A 20,312-nucleotide genomic window follows, 5' to 3' on the forward strand; every position below is an offset into this window, starting at 1 on the left:
ACTATCCTATCTATCAGTATCATACTGACATAGAAAACCCCCAACTTGAAACAGTTTTTCTTTTTAGGACCCCCCCCCCCCCCGAAAAAGAGTCCCTAGGTAGTGTTTCCGGAAACCTGACTCTACCTACAAAAAAAGGGTCGACATTTGTGTGTGTGTGTACACACACACACACACACACACACACACGTATATATAAACCGACCTACCCTACTAATTTGTTTTGGCACGTCCCCGGTAACAATTATGTTAGGCGTTACTATTAACAGCTGGCATGTAATATATATATATATATATATATATATATATATATATATATATATATATATATATATATATATATATATATATATATATATATATATATATATATATATATATATATATATATACATATATACATACATACATATATATATATATATATATATATATATATATATATATATATATATATATATATATATATATATATATACACATACACATACACACCCATATATATATATATATATATATATATATATATATATATATATATATATATATATATATATATATACATATATACATACACATATACATATATATATATATATATACACATACATACATACATACATATATATATACACACACACACACACACCCACATATATGTATATATATATATATATATATATCTATATATATAGATACATACATATACATACACACACACACACACACACACACACACACACACACACACACATACATATATATATATATATATATATATATATATATATATACATACATACATACATACATACATACATACATACATACATACATACATACATACATACATATATATATATATATATATATCCATTTAAATTGAAAAAAAGAAGAAGTAAATTCGGTCATTTCAACAAACTGGAATATAAAACCCCACGTTAACCGATAGTCACAATAAAATGATCGCGTAAGCAAACTGCCATCCAGTTATAGCTAACAAACAGAAAAATATTATACTGCTTCTATTAACAATCCAGAAATATCACTCAACATCCCGTTGTGTGACTTAGTGTTTTGTGTTTATCCACACTGGACTTTGTCACGCTCTTTTGTAGAAGTAAACATGGCGCTGTCGAAAGTACGAAACACCTTTTTTTCGACGTGTAATATAATGCGAAACTCTCGAAGCAGCCAATCGTGTCGCCCCTTGCTCGTTTTGTAAATAAAGCAACCAATCACGATATCCATGACATCAAGTCCTTAAAAATCGTCAGGGTTTTATAACTTATAAGGAAATTAACAACAATCAGGGCAATTGTCTAGACTAAATAATTATGACGTTTGACGTTTTGTTATTATTCTTTACTGACCTTTTATATATGGTCAATAAATAAATATCGGTGAATAAAACCACACAAACACGATTATTTTGACCAGGAAATGACAGTGTTTCACGAAGAGTGATTCTGCATTACATTAAACAGCAGTATTTCATCGAAAAAAGCAAAAAGAAAAAGAAAAAAGAAGAGAAAACATAAATAAATAAATAAAAATAACGAAGAAAACCCCACCTAATTTTAGATTTAGAAAAGAAAAGAAACCACGAAATACACACACGCCGTTACTTTACATTGTATGCAACTATTGAACACGCACGTGCAAAATTTTATATAAAAATCAATAATCAACATGATTTAACTTTTTACATGGGAATGAAAGAGTGATACAAGTGACAAAAGCATAATAACATAAATCAACCTCCATTGATGGGATTCGAAACACGGACCCTCTGTGTAAGAATCCACTGCTCTACCAAATTAATTTATATAGCTCCCCCCTCATCGCCCCCTTCCCCAGTTACCGCCAGTGCATTTGGTAGACATTCATGTTGGCTACTCTGTACAAACGCACGCGTGAGCGCGAGATACCTTTTGGGTATATCACTGCGAGAGGGGCGGGGGGGGGGGGGGGAGAGAAAGACACACTGTACAAATACACCGCGCGACAATAATAACGCGCATGCCAGATCCTTATTTGGATAGAGCGCGTTAGTCTTCTCCATGGCAACCGAACACCTCCGGCTGCTGTCGGTGAAATGTGCTGTATCAAGTACTAGTACAATATATATATATCACCAGCTAAAGCAAGAACACACTATGGGAGAGAAAGAAAGCACATCGCAGTATTCAGATATCGCCACGGACAAACACACACAGCACGCACAAAAGCACCGTTCTTTGATATTGCGAGAATCTGTAGGATGACGAAACGTCTTCTGACACGTTGTTTAGGGGCGAACATTCCTCCTCAGCCACTGAAACCCATACGTTGGTCATGTCAGAAAACCGTGTTCTTCACGGGTCTCTGTGCCAATGTTGCGGAACGCTTAAGTATGTACCGACTGTCTGTTTCTCGTTGCCATGGAAACTAAATGAAACTTGTTCAGACAACCGCGAATGTCTTGAAGGACTATGTCTGCACGTGAAAGAAAAAAACAACAACAACACAAACAAAAGAAACAAAACAAAAAAGACGGAACACAAATAAATAATGGCAGTTGAACTCTGATGTACACATATACCCAGCGAGGTCAAAGGGCATGGCGGTTACCCAGTTCTAGCAGAAGATCGCCAACAGTTTTAAAGAGAATCGATCACCGGTTTTGGCGCCAAAATGCTAGACTCCGCTAACCTTCACTTTCTGGACAGTCCAAATTATAACTGAAGCTATATATCCATAAGAGACTCAGTGATACTCAACTCTGCACAAATTAAGCTAATTCCTATTATTTTAATAATGCGCTGTGGTATTCTACTGATGCCATTGTAGATTAAAAAATGGGCGCCCAACAAGATCTCAAGATGAGCCCACAATGGTTGAAAATAAATTGTTCTAAACAGCAATTGACCTTTACTGTAACATCGTATGAATGAGAGAGCCCGTGAATTTAGAAGCCAAAACCATTGACCAATTTCCTTTAGTTCACCGTTCAATCCTCCACGCTCAATGTATTTTTCTATTTTTCTTTTCCTCCCTTTTTTTTTTACGAAAAGGGAAACGAAAACCGTGACCATCAAACAAAAAACAAAATGATTGCACACTTAAAAGTACCCATCATCACACGCATATCACAAGTCTGACCCCGGAAGTACTTCCTGCGCATACCCGGCGTAACCCCCATTGTGCACGTGCTGGTAGTGTGGTTCCGGGGACATAGGCTGTGCGCTGTATAGTCCTCCAGGAGGAGGGTGGTAACCGGTGGGGGATAAGACGTTGGGTGAGGCGCCACTACTGCCGTTCATGTAGTATGAGTCATTGCTAGTCGGTGTCCAGACACGGCCGCCGTATTCTGAGGGGGATGACATGGAGGGTTCAGGGGAATGCCACGCCTTGATCTTAGGGTTGTAGTCGCCGTAGTGCACGGGCGGAGGTCCTGGCTTAGGTGCCACTGGCGGGGGTGCTGCCTTCGCGGGTATCATTTGGGATGGCTGTAGGACCTCGTTTACTGAAATATTAAGACAGAAAGGGATATTTGTTTTATGATATTTATCATTTTAAACTTCGCCCACGGCTATGCGATGTTTAACATCTCAAGTATAGTTATTTCGACACGTGTAAGAGATATAGGGAGGGAGATAGATATAGAGAAACAGATTGAGAGAGAGAGAGAGAGAGAGAGAGAGAGAGAGAGAGAGAGAGAGAGAGAGAGAGAGAGAGAGAGAGAGAGAGAGAGAGAGAGAGAGAGAGAGAGAGAGAGAGAGAGAGAGAGAGAGAGAGAGGAGAGGGGGAGGGAGGGAGGGAAGGAGACAGCGGGGGTAGAGTACCCCCGCAAAGCAATGAGGAATATTTTATATGTACTTTCCCAGACACAGTACAAACCATGACGAGCCAATTATGGAATAATGTTGAGGGCAATCGGGGGCAATCGATCCTACGACCAATGACACCTCAGGCTAGTAGTCTACAACCTAGCTACATCACACCCATGTTAGTGGTACGATAAGTAATTTGACATATTGAAAGCCCTGATCTCGCAATAAACAGCATGCCACCGGGACAAAGTTCCAAGTGCCCCAACTTAAACAGGTCATAACACTAGTGTCAATAACAGCTCTATACTGCAACCACCCTCACTTATTGTGATCAACGCACATTCGGTGAGGGTGCCGACTATCGTTAGGAAACACTGCACTGGACGATACATATAACAGTAAACTGTAAATACGAAAGGGTACATATATGCGACAGGGATTGTATATTTTGTTGTGAAAAAAAATATATTCATGAACATTTTATAGTTTACAATGATACATTAACAAGCAGACGAGTTTTTAAACGTGGTCATTGGCTACCTTTCTAACAAGAACCTGAACTGGCTATAAATCCAAATAGCTATTCAGAACATTTTTAATTGTAAATCTGAACGATAAAACCGTAATACAGTCGAATGTGTATTTGGCAAAATAGTGGTTGATTCTACGAATCTGTATCTAGTGCCTCATGTATAGGAGGACAGCCACTCCCGATGAGATCCTTTACTGAACATTTCATACCTCTTACATCACCACAAAGAGGACTAGGTCACTAAATCAAAACTAGCTCCGGGCAGAGATCATTAGAATACGTACAGGTATAAAAAGGTAATGACAACACAAAATTGAGCCGTGCGCTAAAACAGCTTGCTCTGAATATGCACGTTAAGCCCTATGACCTGACCTGACAACATTGAGACGCCAATAGTAAATCAGTGTACAACACAGTTAGATGTCGTTTTGGCACCGAAACCATAATACTGTCATTATGTTTTAAACCTCGCCGTGAAAAAAGTAATGAATTGCTCCCCTAATTTAGACTACGGGGAGCCATTCAAGATATTACCATATCGATACAATATAAATTCATATCCTAAGGAAAGTTAAAATTATTCTCGTTGAACTAGTCTCAGGGGAGTGATGGAGAGCGAGAGCGATAGAGATCCGTAGACTGCACAAGGTCTGATGTTACTGGGACAATAAATATATACATGCATTTAAAAAATGACAGATGTACTTACCATCATCGGAGTCCTCTTGAAAGCCCGTCCATCCCTTGGCCTTCCTGTTGAAGTCTTTGCCCTGTAGAAGCTTCAAATGATGATCCGCTGCCAAATGAGTAACCCTGGGTATCGGCATGGGCGTGGGCTCGGGCTGTTGCACTGGCTTGGGCACCTCTGGAGGTTGGTACTTCAACATCTGGTTCAGCTTCTGCAACCGTTCGTATTCGGACAAGTGATCAAAGGCTCCGTCCACTTCCCCCGCGGGATTCTTCATGGCTGCCTCCCACGGCGACAGGGCCGGCTTACACTGCAGGTTAAGCATGTCCTCCAGCTTGTTGGACGGAGCCTTCGTGGGTTTCTTGACGTTCGTTTCGTCCACCACATACTTCTCGGCCCGGGCGCGTCTCTTCTCGAAGAGTCGTCCAGCCTTGCCCTTGTTGGACTTGAGACTCTGCGCCAGGTCAAAACACTGGTTGGGAGCGACCGAGTGATGCTCGCAACGCTTCGCGTTCAGCCGAAGCTTCTCAAACTCATCCTTGGAGAGCGCCATCTTGCTCTCCACCTCCGGAGGCGGGATCCGGTGCTTCACTTTCGGTATCCGGAAGGAAAAGAGAGGCTTCGTGCCGCCCTCAGTGACGTGCAGCTCGCTATCCAAGTCGGACAGGAAGGCAATGTCGTCTGCGGCGCCGTGCGAAGAGGACCTCTCGCCGTCGTGAATCCACTTGGAAGACTTCTTCTGCCGCTTGGCAAACATAGACGCACCGCGCGCCTTCTTGTTGATCTCGGAGGTCAAGGACAGAGAGATCGCTTTACATAACTTCATCTGTTCCTGAATCGTCGGGTAGTTGTGCTGGGGGTCATCGTAGAATGCTGAATCCGAGTAGAGCTTCTCTGAAAAGACGAACAGAATCGAAAAGGAAATAATTATTTGTTTATTAGTGATGCATAGTAATTATACCTGGATTATGACAAGGTCAGCATTGTTTTGGGTACAATTATCACAGACGTGTCCCTTTCAAAGGAAGCGAAATGCATATTCCATGCTGCTGGCATGCACGTCGTGGTTTTGGCAACTTGTTATTACTAACAGATGTCTGTCGCGGTCGTAATGAAGGTGCACTTAAAGATGTGAAGCGATGCCAACACAGCTTGACTGATGTTCACCTGTCATGGAAGCGAGACGGCGTGTCGTTGCTGTCTATGTTTTCGCCATGATGATGGCGGATAAAAGTACATGAATCAATTACCTGCATTTTTCATATTATCTAGGTGTATTTTCAACTCGGTTTGAACCGTATCTTGTACATAATATAAATGACTCTGTATATGAAACAAGCGCGTGACCACTGTCTTGATTTATTTGTGTGTATATGGTGAATATTTAGGGTGTTTTTGTTATTTTGTTATTTTGGGGTATTTTGTTTTATAGGGTGTATACTACCAAATCAAATCCCATAGACGACAATAGTAACATATGTGGCTAAAACTCCTACCTGCAGCGTATCAATCGACATAAACACCACAGATATAAATACTACCACCACTCACCCTTAAAGTGAATCAGAAAAAAGATTGGGGTATAGCTGCTCATTTCTGAGATAACAGGTAGCGTCTATGACTACCCTAGTTTCGCACAAAATTCGAGTACGTTTTTTTTACAGGTTCCCTATACATGTTTCAAGCACAAGGCTACTTGACACAGTGGTACTAGATGAAATAAAATTGCATACATTTTTTGCCCAGATGAAACCTTTTTTTTTTTACAACCAACACACATTTATCACCAATCACAGGACTTGTGGTGTTCACTTCTCTATCAAAAGTTGGGTGCACCTCGAACTTTGACCCAGCCGGAAGTTATTTGGTTTAGTACTACCTATATATACGGCTAGGCAAGTGCTGTTTTGATGTATGTATATATATATAACATATGTATATAACGAGTTTTCTGTTATACTTATTTACAAATAACATTTTATTTTGGAATTGATATTGAGATAATACAATAATATATAAGTATTTTTATTTTTTAAAAGACATTTCACAAACTGAGTTTACATATTCACCATGCTAGAATAAGCTTCCTTGTATTATAATTACATCGCTCTCCTTTAGTGTTTAACATATTATTATGTAAATTATATTCTTTTCAACCATGCAAAATTTTCTCTGTAGGTAAACATACACATCACGATTTAAATAGCGAATACAGTTACTGATTCATAGGCATGACGACGGTAAGTCCGATAGTATATAATTGACGATCAACAATACTTATAGTCCGTCCCACACGGAACGCCTTTTTTCATACTATGGAATTTACTTTATTTATTTCTGAGCCGATTGATTTCTAAATTGCACACACAAAAAAAACATTTTCTTTTTACGTCAAACCACACTGAAATTATTTACAAGAACATTTTTGTAGGAGGATGGTACGAGGAGTATAGTTTCAAAATTGTTTTAACAGCTATTCGTAAGAACATACTGTGCAGTTTGCATTTTCTTCATGTCCATTTGTACTTAGATCGGGTAGAACTAAGGATATTCGAGCAGTTTGAACTGAACTCTTTTTTTGGCATAGATAATGCATAGATGTGAATTGTACAAAAATAAATAATATGTTCTGAGTTTAAGAAAAAAAAAATGATTTTTTTTTATAAATTTCTAACTTTTTTCCAAGACATTTCGAGATATGCGGATATCTCGAGTGTCCCTGAACTACAGAACGAAAATCTTAACGAGGTTAAAGAATTCTCAAAGTAAGTAGTTTGATAAACATGCAATGATTAAGTCTGGCTATTTGTGAGCTGAAATGGATAAATACATAACCACATGAAGCAGACGTTTTTGACGCTAATGTACCTACTAGTCTTGTCAGGTGCGTGTTTGCCACGATTATAAATATGTCGCTATGACATGGAGCGCATGTTTACAAGTTAAAACTATACTAATATATACCGATCAACAAAAAATACAGATATCTTTATCATGATAAAATGGACCTAAGATGTTCACAAGACTTTGATCATTTTAACAGACACAAAACCTAATGGGATTCAAAGAGAATAGTTTTAAATAAATTAAATGTTCGCGTTTCTTTTACTGTTCAGTATACATGTGTTATTACTCGGTCGTTCCTTTTTAAAGGCACTGACCCTAGTTACTATTACAAACATCGGGATGATCAGCCCCCCCCCCCCCCCCAAACCCAACATTAATGGAAGGAAGGAAATGTGTTTTTTAACGACGCACTCAACACATTTTATTTACGGTTATCTGCGTCGGACATATGGTTAACGACCACACAGATATTGAGGGAGGAAACCCGCTGTCGCCACTTCATGGGCTGCTCTTTTGATGAGCAGCCAGGGATCTTTTATATGCACCATCCCATAGACAGGACAGCACATACCACGGGCTTTGATATACCAGTCGTGGTGCACTGGTTGGAGCGAGAAATAGCCCAATGGGCCCATTGACAGGGATCAATTCCAAACCGACCGCGCATCAAGCGGCCGCTTTACCACTGCAACACTAATGGATTTACAAACTTTGATAATTTAACAAGAAGTTGTAAGCAATGTGTAATATGACAGTTCAAAAGATGTAATAGCACAACACCATCATATCCCGTCTCGTTACTTTGTGCAGCACCGTATAGCATACGGCTTAAGAAATAGGTCTTCGTTGAAAAATTAATATAAAACGCAGAAATGCCTTTCAAAATGTTCTTTGATAATCGATTGCCAGTAGCATTTAAATAACCCAGTGGGTTGACGTCATTTGCTATTTTTATTACTGAGTGATAATACGTGTGAATGCGGTATGCTGCCACTTATAACGTGACAGCAAATGAGGCTTAAAAATGGATAACTCAAAATGTTTGTGGTCAACCTATGATTGATATATATAAATTCCGTGAAAAATAGTATATATATATATATATATATATATATATATATATATATATATATATATATATATATATATATATATATATATATATATATATAAATTTATTTGCATGGTAGTTACCAAGCAACTGTATTTCCTAAACATAGCAGTCTTTCAGTGGTGTACTATTTTTCACGGAATTTATTCTCATACAGAAAGTCCATTGAAATGCGTGCAAAATTCAATAGTGATGTGCAACCTTAATAGCACAAACTATTTTACACTGTCTAACAAGTCTAGGTTGAGTTCTTTTAACTGACTAAATGAGATCTGCACACCCCATGAATATGGGAATATGTCATTTAGTTTGTTGTTCATGCTTATATCCAATCATGGTTCAAGCACGATGTCCTGGACACAAAGTCCAGCTTGTTTGGCTGTCTATCCAGGAAAACGGTATATGGGGCTACAGGGAGGGTATGGGTGTAAAGCATGCATCCAAAATAATTTGTTCCTGTTACGAAATTTTCACTTTTAATTATTTTTTTTGTTCTTTTTGTTACGGGCAGAAAAGCAATTAAGAAGGTGGTTTGTATTTGACAGCCGACATCGCAATTCAAACAATATGAACAAGGGACATATGTTTGGAATGTAGACCCATATTAAACTGATGGAACCAGCGTTAGAATGTGTTACATTCGATTTTCGCATTCTGTCTGTTAGAGTAATTGGCAGATATACAGTTGTGCCAACCAACTGATCATAATTTATCTTGGATTCTGCTATAACCATCAGTTTTCTGAGAAGAAAAAAAGAAAGAAAGAAAAAAAAAAACCTACCAAAAAAACCCGTTAACGTGTACTGTTTCTTCTTCAGTAGCATGTCTTGTACGATACCTAATACTAAAACATGATTATGATATTATTTAAAAAACAAATCAAGTTACTGTAGAATAACTACAAACAAATATGTCAATATATAATTACATTTTGGCATCTTGCCATCAGTGAAATACAATGATTGTCTTACAAAAGACCGGGGTATATTTAGTCTGGTCGTTGATGATGATGATAACTAGTTTAACGTGCCCATATACCACTAGGTTTCGAACACGCCCATCCCGAGTCCGACCTCCGATAAGATCGGTGGCCTGACTCGGGATGTGGGGGGGGGGGGGGGGGGGGGGGGGGGGGGGTTAGTGTTGAAAATGGGCAGAATTTTGAAAATAGCAATTAGTAAAAAGGTTAATAGAATAATTTAAAAAAAAATAATAACAATAAAAAAAAATTACAAGCCAAAACATAAAAAGAATTGACTGCTCGGCCGAATATTTATATAATTTGGAGCATTTTAGAAGGACAGTCCAAAAATAAATAAGAGAAAGAAGAGAGGATCGGACTATTTAATAATATTTAAAAGAAAAGTAATTTCGACATAAAATTTTGAACGAAGGTCTAAATGTTTAAAGTCCAATCTATATGTCCACGTGAGTGGCCTCGTTAAGGCCGTTAGGGTGTGGAGGTTGGCCTACGGCGAACTGAAGAGCGGAGAACCGGCAAAGGCGGGGATGAAGTGCTTCCATCTCTGGTCGGCGAGGATGGTTATAACACTCCGGTAGTCGTTGCCGAAAAGGGCCTTGACGATCCTGTGGATGGTGTGGCTATCCATCTCTCTAACTAGGACCGCTTGTCGGTAGACTCCTTCTCGGCGCTGAGTTAGTACCAACCCCGTCTTGCCGGCTGTTGACTTGATGGTGTGTAGCTCGTAAGCGCTTCCATCAGGCAGTTTTTTCAGCTCTGGTTCCACTAGTCCGCCCATCAGTGATGCCGGATCCGAGGTGTCCCCCTGCACGAACTTCAGGAAGCCGGACCTGATTTTCCCGATCTGAACTTTCCAGACGGCTTCCGAGTCGGAGGGGGACGGTGCCTGTGAAGGTGGAGGTCTTGCCTTGTCAGGCTGGTCGCTCGGCTGAGCGACGGCCTTCCTCTTCGCAACGGCTCCTGCCCGGACCGCCGCCTTCCGAACTGGCAAGACTGGTGACAGTGGCCAGTTACGTGTAGGCGGTGGCGTAGAGGGAGATGGAGGTCCGTCTGCGGGCGTCTCGCACATCGGCGCGTTGAGAGCATCCCTCGGTGTTGACGGCGGGTCCGGATGAGCTGGTCCTTTCGTCTTGGGCCGAGCCGGGGGCGACGACGCAGAAGGGACCGCCGCTGGCGGTTGAGCCGCCAGTTTTGTTCCCCCCTGAGCCGCTCCTGGAGCACGTTTCTTCTTCCTCCGTCCTCTTCCCTTCCTCTTCTGCGAGTCCGAGTCGCCGTAAACCAAAGTCACGGTTGCCCGTGACCCGGTGTACGCGACGCGAAACTCCAGCAGTGATCCAAAGCTTGCAATCAATCCCCCCAGGTGGGGTGGCAAGTCGAGAGCACAGGCGACAGCGTGCAGCTTCATCGAGAGTTAGCTTGGAAGTCCTGGTCGTTGAAGGCGAAAAAGTGGTCGAAACCGGAAAACACTGGTATAATTATAATCTGTCCGTAGTTAAGGATATACCACCAACTCAAATCCCATAGACGATAGTAGTAATATGTGGCTAAACCTCATACATGCATATGTTTCAACCAACATATACACCATGGATATAAAATACTACAGCTCCCCATCGTTAAATCAAATTAAAAAAAAGATACAGTTAAAGGGACATTCCTGAGTTTGCTACAATTTTTAAGACGTTATCGACTAAAAGAGACTTTTTAACGATTGTAATTACATTTTTTCTGCATAAAATATACTCTTCAAAAAAAGAAACGCAAAAGGGTACAAATGGGTTATAACTCCGATTTTATGTTTTCTACCGGTTCATGCTTTGTGAATATAAGGTCATTGCATATCCCAAACACATTCCCACGGTTACATTCGATAAAACGCAGCTACTGTAAAATAAAGTTTCAAAATGTGAATATTCGCAAAAACGCAGCCACGTGCAAACCATGTCACCACTGCACGTGCGTTGTCTGCACGTGCAACATGAACACCGACCGTATAAAAGTGCAGGGTGTTCGCTTGCCTGGCCTCTGTATCTGGCCGACAGTTGACAATCCAGGACATGCCACGTCTCAGTGAACCGCAGAGAAACAATGCCATCGGCCGACTAGACGCAGGCGAATCCAGAACGGCCGTTGCCAGGGCATTCCATGTGTCCCCAAGCACCATCTCCAGACTGTGGGACCGTTACCAGCAACATGGATCAACACGTGACCTCCCTAGATCCGGTCGACCACGGGTCACTACCCCCGGGCAGGACCGCTACATCCGGGTACGCCACCTTCGGGAACGATTGACTACTGCCACCTCCACAGCCGCAGCAATACCAGGTTTGCGCAGGATATCCGACCAGACCGTACGGAACCGCCTACGTGAGGTAGGAATTCGTGCCAGACGTCCAGTTCGAGGTGTCATCTTAACACCACAACACCGTCGACTCCGACTGCAGTGGTGCCAGATTCATCGACAATGGCCTCAACTGCGATGGAGACAGGTGTGGTTCAGTGACGAGTCCCGATTTCTGCTCCGACGTCATGATGGAAGATGTCGCGTGTATAGGCGTCGTGGTGAACGTTATGCGGCAAACTGCGTGCAGGAAGTGGACAGATTCGGCGGGGGTAGTGTCATGGTTTGGGCAGCCATCTCACACACTGGCAGAACTGACCTGTTCCACGTGCAGGGCAACCTGAATGCACAGGGCTACATTGACCAGATCCTCCGGCCACACATCGTTCCAGTTATGGCCAACGCCAACGCAGTGTTCCAACATGACAATGCCAGGCCTCACACAGCACGTCTCACAACGGCTTTCCTACAGAACAACAACATTAATGTCCTTCCTTGGCCATCGATATCACCGGATTTGAACCCAATTGAGCATCTATGGGACGAGTTGGACCGACGCCTCCGACAGCGACAACCACAGCCCCAGGCCCTGCCCGAGCTGGCAGCAGCCTTGCAGGCCGAGTGGGCCACCATCCCCCGGGACGTCATCCGTACTCTGGTTGCTTCAATGGGCAGGCGGTGCCAGGCAGTTGTCAACACACGCGGAGGCCACACCCAGTATTGACTCCAGATGACCTTGACCTTGGTGGTGTGTCCTATCACTTACTCACAATGGACTAGAGTGAATTGTGAACAATCCTGCAACATTTGGTAATTATCGGACTCATCATTCAATAATTAAATCAATTCTCCAAATGTTACGACAATGTGGTTTTGCGTTTCTTCTTTTGAAGAGTATATTAGTGGCTGTATATTAAATGTGTTTCTGATCGTTCTAATATTTGTACTAGGTTAAATTTCATTTTATTTCGTAAAATATTATTTTTTTCGTACGTACGAAATTATTTGAAGACAAATCCAGTTTGGGCTTCTTACAAATATTAAGACGACCAGAAACACATTGAATATACAGACACTGATATTCTAAACACGAAAATATATTTAATATGTAAGTTAACTCGTAGAAATATTTTATTAGTCGGAAACACCTTACAAAGAAAGAAAGAAAGAAATGTTTTATTTAACGACGCACTCAACACATTTTATTTACGGTTATATGGCGTCAAACATATGGTTAAGGACCACACAGATTTTGAGAGGAAACCCGCTGTCGCCACTACATGGGCTACTCTTTCCGATTAGCAGCAAGGGATCTTTTATTTGCGCTTCCCACAGGCAGGATAGCACAAACCATGGCCTTTGTTGAACCAGTTATGGATCACTGGTCGGTGCAAGTGGTTTACACCTACCCATTGAGCCTTGCGGAGCACTCACTCAGGGTTTGGAGTCGATATCTGGATTAAAAATTCCATGCCTCGACTGGGATCCGAACCCAGTACCTACCAGCCTGTAGACCGATGGCCTAACTACGATGCCACCGAGGCCGGTAAAAAACACATTACAATGCTAATTTCAGATATAACGGGACGCGTCTTTGGCTACAGGGGCGGGATTTAGCTCAGTCGATTGAGTGCTCGCTTGAGGAGCTTGCGTCGCCGGATCGAACCACCTCAGTGGATCCATTCAAATGATTTATTTTTCTCTCGTTCCTACCAGTGCACCACACCTGGTCAAATGCCATGGTATGTGCTTTCCTGTCTGTGGGAAAGTGCATAAAAAAGATCCCTGGCTGCATTAGGGAATATGTAGCGGGATTCCTGTGATGACTACGTGTCAGAATTACCAAATGTGTGACATTCTGTAGCCGATGATTAATTAATCAATTTACTCCAGTGGTGTCGTTAAAACAAAAACAAAAACGAAACCCTAGTTCCGCACATAAATTATAATTTAGGACACTGCACATGTATCAAGCACAATCGTAGCTGGTACACCGTGCACACATCCAACTACGTTTCACACACGGCCACCGCGGTTAACAGCATCTTTCAAGTAGGTACACTGTTTTTAATGCAAATTTCTACTTTTGTTAATTAATTAATATGTAAATGCAATTACATGTTTATATTGCTGTAGTAAATTTGAGTGTGACATCAAACAAAACAAAATGGAGCCCCCCCCCCCACCCCCCAACAAAAAACCCAACAACAAAAAACCCAGAACACTCTCCCCCAAAACTAATTCCCCAACAAAGTAAACCCACCACCCTCCCCTAAAACCCCCACCCCAAAATAAAACCCAACAGCCCCCCTACCCCCCCAAAACACACACACACACACACACACACACACACACACACACACACACACACACACACAAACCCACAAACAAAAAAGCCCCCAACAAAAACAACCAACAAATAAATAAACAATAAATAAAATTAAAACAAGAACCCCCCCCACCCCCCACCCCCCCCCCCACCCCAACAACAACAAAAGAAAACAAACAAACCCCTAAAAAGCCCCAAAACACTCACCCCGAATCCCTTACACAAACAAATAAATCTAATAAACAAACAAACAAACAAACAAACCACCCAAACAAACAAACCACCCAACAACAAACAAACGAAAAACACCCATTCTGGAATTAACATACACACAACTTTAGCTCTCCTAAAACCAACTACAAGAGTGTAAAGAACTCACTGTGACTAAGCGATGAGCTTGGGGAAGAGATATCGGACTCTGCGCTGTCGTGATCCAGCGTGATCTGTACCTGCGGCGCGAACACGGGCAGTCTGTGCGGCGACCTCACCTCCTCCTGCTGCTGACCATCCAGGTTGTTCACGTCCACCTGTCTCAGGGGCTGGGAGGGCTGGAACGACTTGACCACCGGCTTGGGCGCCAGGAGCTTCTTCTGAATCTCCTGGATAGACAGCCTTGGCTCCTCCGGTGGCTCCTCAGTTGACGGAGGATCCTGACCCGGCTGCCATATGTTCGGCTTCCATTCCTCCTGTCGTTCAGGCTTCCATGATTGCTGCTGCTGTTGCCATTGCTGTTGCTGTTGCCACTGCTGTTGCTGTTGGTTATACTGCTGTTGCTGTTGGTTATACTGCTGTTGCTGCTGATAATGCTGTTGCTGGTATTGCTGGTGGTGCTGTTGGTTCTGCCACACATTATGCTGTTGCTGCTGCTGCTGTTGTTGCTGTTGCATATACTGTTGTTTCTCCTGAAGGTTTTTCTGTTGTTTTGCCGCGAACATGTCAGTGGGCTGCCACGTGTTTTCCTGCGAAGTCGTAATTTTCCTCACATTAAACTGCGGTACGGCTTTCCTCTGGGAGGAGGAGCTTCTGATGGGAGCCACGTTTTCCTTCATGTCGTCACTGTGATCACTGAACATCGCCGAGACCTGCACGTGCACTGGCTTTGATGTGAACGGTTGGCTCATGAACTGCGAGTCCACCGTGAATGGAACAGGACTCTGAGAAGGAGCAGGAGCATCGCTGGAGACCGTCTCCTCTCTCTTCACGAATGCTGTGGTGGTGCTCGTCTTACCCTGCTGCACCCAGCTCTGCGTCTCGACCTTCGTCGTCGTGTTGCCGTCCACGATGGTCTGGGACGACGACTGTGACGATGCCACGCTGTCCTGTTTGGTGACCTTCTGAGACTGGGAGGTGCCAGATTCAGAAGTTCCGTTCACCACAGCAGACGAAGGTGCAACTGTTGCCAGATCTTGAATGTCTCCCCTAAAAATGAAAATAAGATAATAAGAACTTCCAGCTTTTGACAAGAAGACAAATATCTAACCATAGCTCATATATAGCTCGTGGACTTTTGCCAGGTATGCCACAAGAGAACGTGACAATATTGTATAACAAGAAAACCACTAAAAAATTAAAAAGAACAACAAAACAAAAACAAAAACAAACAATAAAAAGCAAACAAAAAACTCCCAAAACAAACATGGCAAATTCATGGTGATTCATTAATGACTCGGAACGAAGGAAGTTGCTGTCATGCAAACAATTCTTCGTTTTTTTAAATTGTCAAAGGACAGAAACTAAGGATAAAAATGTCGCAACAAAACGGAAACGTCTTTCGGTGGATTAGAAACACTGAAATGTATCTAGACGTCTCTAAATAATAGCTCGTTGTCTTCACTTACCAATGGGGAACTTAAATATTAAAATGTGGGACTAGTGACAAGATGATATCCATGGGCGTTACATTTAATAAACTAACTGCTATTTACCTGTATACTTCCAAAACAAGAGCATCACCGGAAGCGTCCACCATTGCCATGGATTCGTCGTGTGTCCGACCGGAAACAGACTCTCCATTAATGGAGAGAATGACGTCCCCCTCTTTAATGCCATTTGAATGTGCCTTACTTTTTTTCCTGATCTGAAAGTACATATTGTTTGGATCATGTTATACGAGTCCAATAAAATATAGTAATGTAATGTAAGGACATACAATGCAGATAAATAAATGTTAAGGCAACGAAGGATGTATATATCCACATATAATGCATATTAGGTACTTGAAATACTTTAAAATTGTATCTCCTACCTAGACTATTCTGCATTAGTCCCTGGTACGTAATGTTTGTTTTTTTTCTTGTGTGTGTGTGTGTGTGTGTGTGTGTGTGTGTGTGTGTGTGTGTGTGTGTGTGTTGCGAATGTAAATACAACATGATCCTTTGCTTTTAACAGAAAAAAGCGAAGTAAGTCACAGTAGAAGTATTTTTTTCATACGGTAACTATATATATATATATTTATTACAATACCGGTGAAAAAAATAATACTGTGACTTCTATTCCATCACACTAATAATAAACGTGTATTTCTAGTATATATATATATATATATATATATATATATATATATATATATATATATACTAGAAATACACGTTTATTAATTAGTGTGATGGAATATTTATTGGTAAACAAACAATCCTTTCTGTTACGCTTAACTTTGAATTTTATCCCGTCCCAACCAGTTTTCAACGACTGGTACATCAAAGGCTGTGGTATGTAATATCCTACCTACGCACAGGTGCATATAAAAAAAGCCCTTGATGTTATTTGGTAGCAGTAACCAGTGTAGTGTCTGTGGGCTTCCTCTCTCGCCATTTACACAGTGTCACAATAATCAAGGAGTGAAGAAAGGAATGTTTTATTTAACGACACACTCTACACATTTTAATTACGGTTATATGATGTCCGACATAAGATTAAAGACTGCATATATCGAGAGAGGAAACCCGTTTCCGGCACATAATAGGCTCCTCTTTCCGATTAGCAGAAATGGATCTTTTACAAGCAGTATCCCACAGAGAGGATAGTACATACCACGGCCTTTGTTATACCAGTTTTTGGATGACTGCCTGAACAAGAAATATCCCAATAGGCTCACTGTCTAGGATCAAATGTTAGACACCATGCATCCACAGGTTACATGGGTGGTAATGCGCTCGCTTGATGCGCGGTCGGTCTAGGATCAATCCCTGCCGGTGGCACATTGAAATATTTTTCGTCCCAGGCAGTGTACCCCTACTGGCATATCAAAACATGTGGTATGTGCTATCCTTTCTGTAGGATGATGCATATAAAATATCCATTGATACTATTGGAAAAATGTAGCGATTTCCTCTCTAAGACTATGTAAGAATTACCAAATGTTTCACATCCAATAGCTGATGATTAATAAATTAATGTGTTCTAGTGGTGTCGTTAAACAAAACAAACTTTAATGTTTCCTGTCTAAGACTATGTGTAAGAATTACCAAATGTTTGATACCCAATAGCTCTAGTGTTGTCGTTAAACAAAACAAACTAACTTTCTCCACAGTTTACAATGTGCTGAGGTGTCGTTAACTAAATCTTAATCATTTCCTTTGCAGTTAAGTTAGTCCGTAAGCCGTTCAGCTGTCTAAAACCGAGTGCTACCCTTTCATGCATATAATCCACGTCTGCAGGTGATTACATAATATTTTGCTAAAAGCATCTTGCACCGGCCACCGCTGATGAAAGCCACGTGTTGCCTTGGATACCTGAGTTTATGGTTCACTCTATCGGTACATTTGTTTCCGTGCCAATCACTAGGTCGTAACGATTGTTCCAAGCGCCATGGACGAGGTCACAGAGGGGGTCTAGCTTTGATGGAATAGAGGGGAAAAAAGTTTTATTTAATGATGCACTCGACATATATTTTTTTATGGTTAAGGACCACACATATAATGAGAGAAGTAATCTCGCTGGGCTTTTCGATTAGTAGCAAAGGGTATTTTATATGCACCATCCTACAGAGAGGATAGTACATACTACGTTTTGGTTTTTGTGTTACACTTGTGGATCATTGGCTGAAAGGAGAATAAAACATCATATATAGATCACGCAGTAGGCGACCGCTTTACCATTTCTTTTCTCAGGACACAGACACAACAGAAACAAAACACGGAAGAGTGAAAAAACTAATGTTTTATTTAATGACGCACTCGACATACCCCGTCGGTGGGCCCATTGGGCTATTTCTCGCTCTAGCCAGTGCACCACGACTGGTATATCAAATGCCGTGGTATGTGTTATCCTGTCTGTGGGATGGTGCATATAAAAGATCCCTTGCTGTTAATCGAAAAGAGTAGCCCATGAAGTGGCGACAGCGGGTTTCCTCTCTCAATATCTGTGTGGTCCTTAGCCGTATGTCCGACGCTATATAACCGTAAATAAAAAATGTGTTGAGTGCGTCGTTAAATAAAACATTTCCTTCCTTCTTCCTTTTTTTTTTTTTTTTTTTTTAAAGAGATTTACGTGCACATTCAGAGCAAGCTGTTGTAGCACACGCCTATCCTGGCCACATCCTTCTTCATCCTTCTTCCTTCCAGGACATCCTTCTTCTCGCCGGTCAACATCATCACGGGCCAGGAGATATTTCTGCCCGCCGGACTGTTGGACCAGCAATTATTTTACCTTCATACACTATAATCATGTCTGATCCTGCAGGTTTTTGATTCGGTCCGGTAGAATTTGTACCTTACCTTACCTGACCGTATGTCCGGCAGACATTTTAGCAAATTTCGACCCGTGTAAGGGATATTTTTTTTTATATAAACCAATAGTTCATACCACGATCCTTGTTACACCTGCTATGGAGCACTGGCTGGAAAAAAGAAAGAGTCCATTGGGCCCATTGACAGGGATCGATCTAAGATCCTACATAGATCGCGCATCAGACGAGCGATTTACCACGTTTTCTTCAAGACTCACAGTTTCACACTCCCCCTTCCCATCACTCCTCTTTCTTTCAGTTAATTGTTGTGCAAATATCCAATTAAGGTTCAAGTACAGTGTCCTGAACGCACATATCAGGTATATGAGCTGTCTGTCCAGGACAGTGGGTTAGTTGTTAGTGGTTAGTGAGAGAGAAGAGGGTGTAGTGGTCTTACACCTACTCATTGAGTCGTTAAAACTCGCTCTGGGTGGGAGCCGGTACCGGACTGCGAACCCTGCACCTATCAGCCTTATGTCCGCTAGTTTAACCACGACACAATCGAGGCCAGTATCCCACTCCCCTGAAAACTAGTTCTTGAGTAATTTTTACCTCCCCTTAGTATGTGACTTTTATACGGTATGAATAATATTATTGTAGAATCTTAAATGACTCCCCATAATCTAAATTAGGTGAGTAATTAATTACTCCCGTCAAATCTCTTGTATGGGGAGGTCTGACTGATATATAATTATTTTTAATCATGATAACAACACCACAAAAAAACCAAAACAAAAAAACAAGAAAAACAACAACAAACAAAAACAACAAACAACAAAAAAACAACACAAAAAAAAAAAAAACTTATGAATTTCATTTCCAGATAATATACAATATACATCCTGCGCTTGCAGCACCTCCTGCAGACACGTGCCTATCTGACCGATCGAATATCGGCTGCTGGCCGAACACAAACAAGAAAACTACTAACTCATGGTCAG

General features: G+C 41.5%; 1 protein-coding gene across 2 annotated transcripts in view; it reads right to left on the reverse strand.

Annotated features, from left to right (window-relative positions):
• Positions 1 to 781: 781 nt before the first annotated feature.
• LOC121378826 overlaps positions 782 to 20,312 on the reverse strand; it is a 55,223-nt gene continuing 35,692 nt past the window's right edge. For both annotated transcript variants that reach the window (XM_041507157.1, XM_041507158.1), the window contains exons 3-6: positions 16,571 to 16,722; positions 15,025 to 16,064; positions 5,057 to 5,929; positions 782 to 3,508 (exon numbers count right to left, since the gene is read on the reverse strand). In XM_041507157.1, the coding sequence (XP_041363091.1) occupies positions 3,132 to 3,508; positions 5,057 to 5,929; positions 15,025 to 16,064; positions 16,571 to 16,722 (2,442 nt within the window). In that variant the 3' untranslated portion in view covers positions 782 to 3,131. The remainder of the gene's footprint in view (positions 3,509 to 5,056; positions 5,930 to 15,024; positions 16,065 to 16,570; positions 16,723 to 20,312) is intronic.

The sequence above is a fragment of the Gigantopelta aegis genome, chromosome 8 (genome assembly GCF_016097555.1).
Source record: "Gigantopelta aegis isolate Gae_Host chromosome 8, Gae_host_genome, whole genome shotgun sequence".
NCBI classification, from domain to species: Eukaryota; Metazoa; Mollusca; class Gastropoda; order Neomphalida; family Peltospiridae; genus Gigantopelta; species Gigantopelta aegis.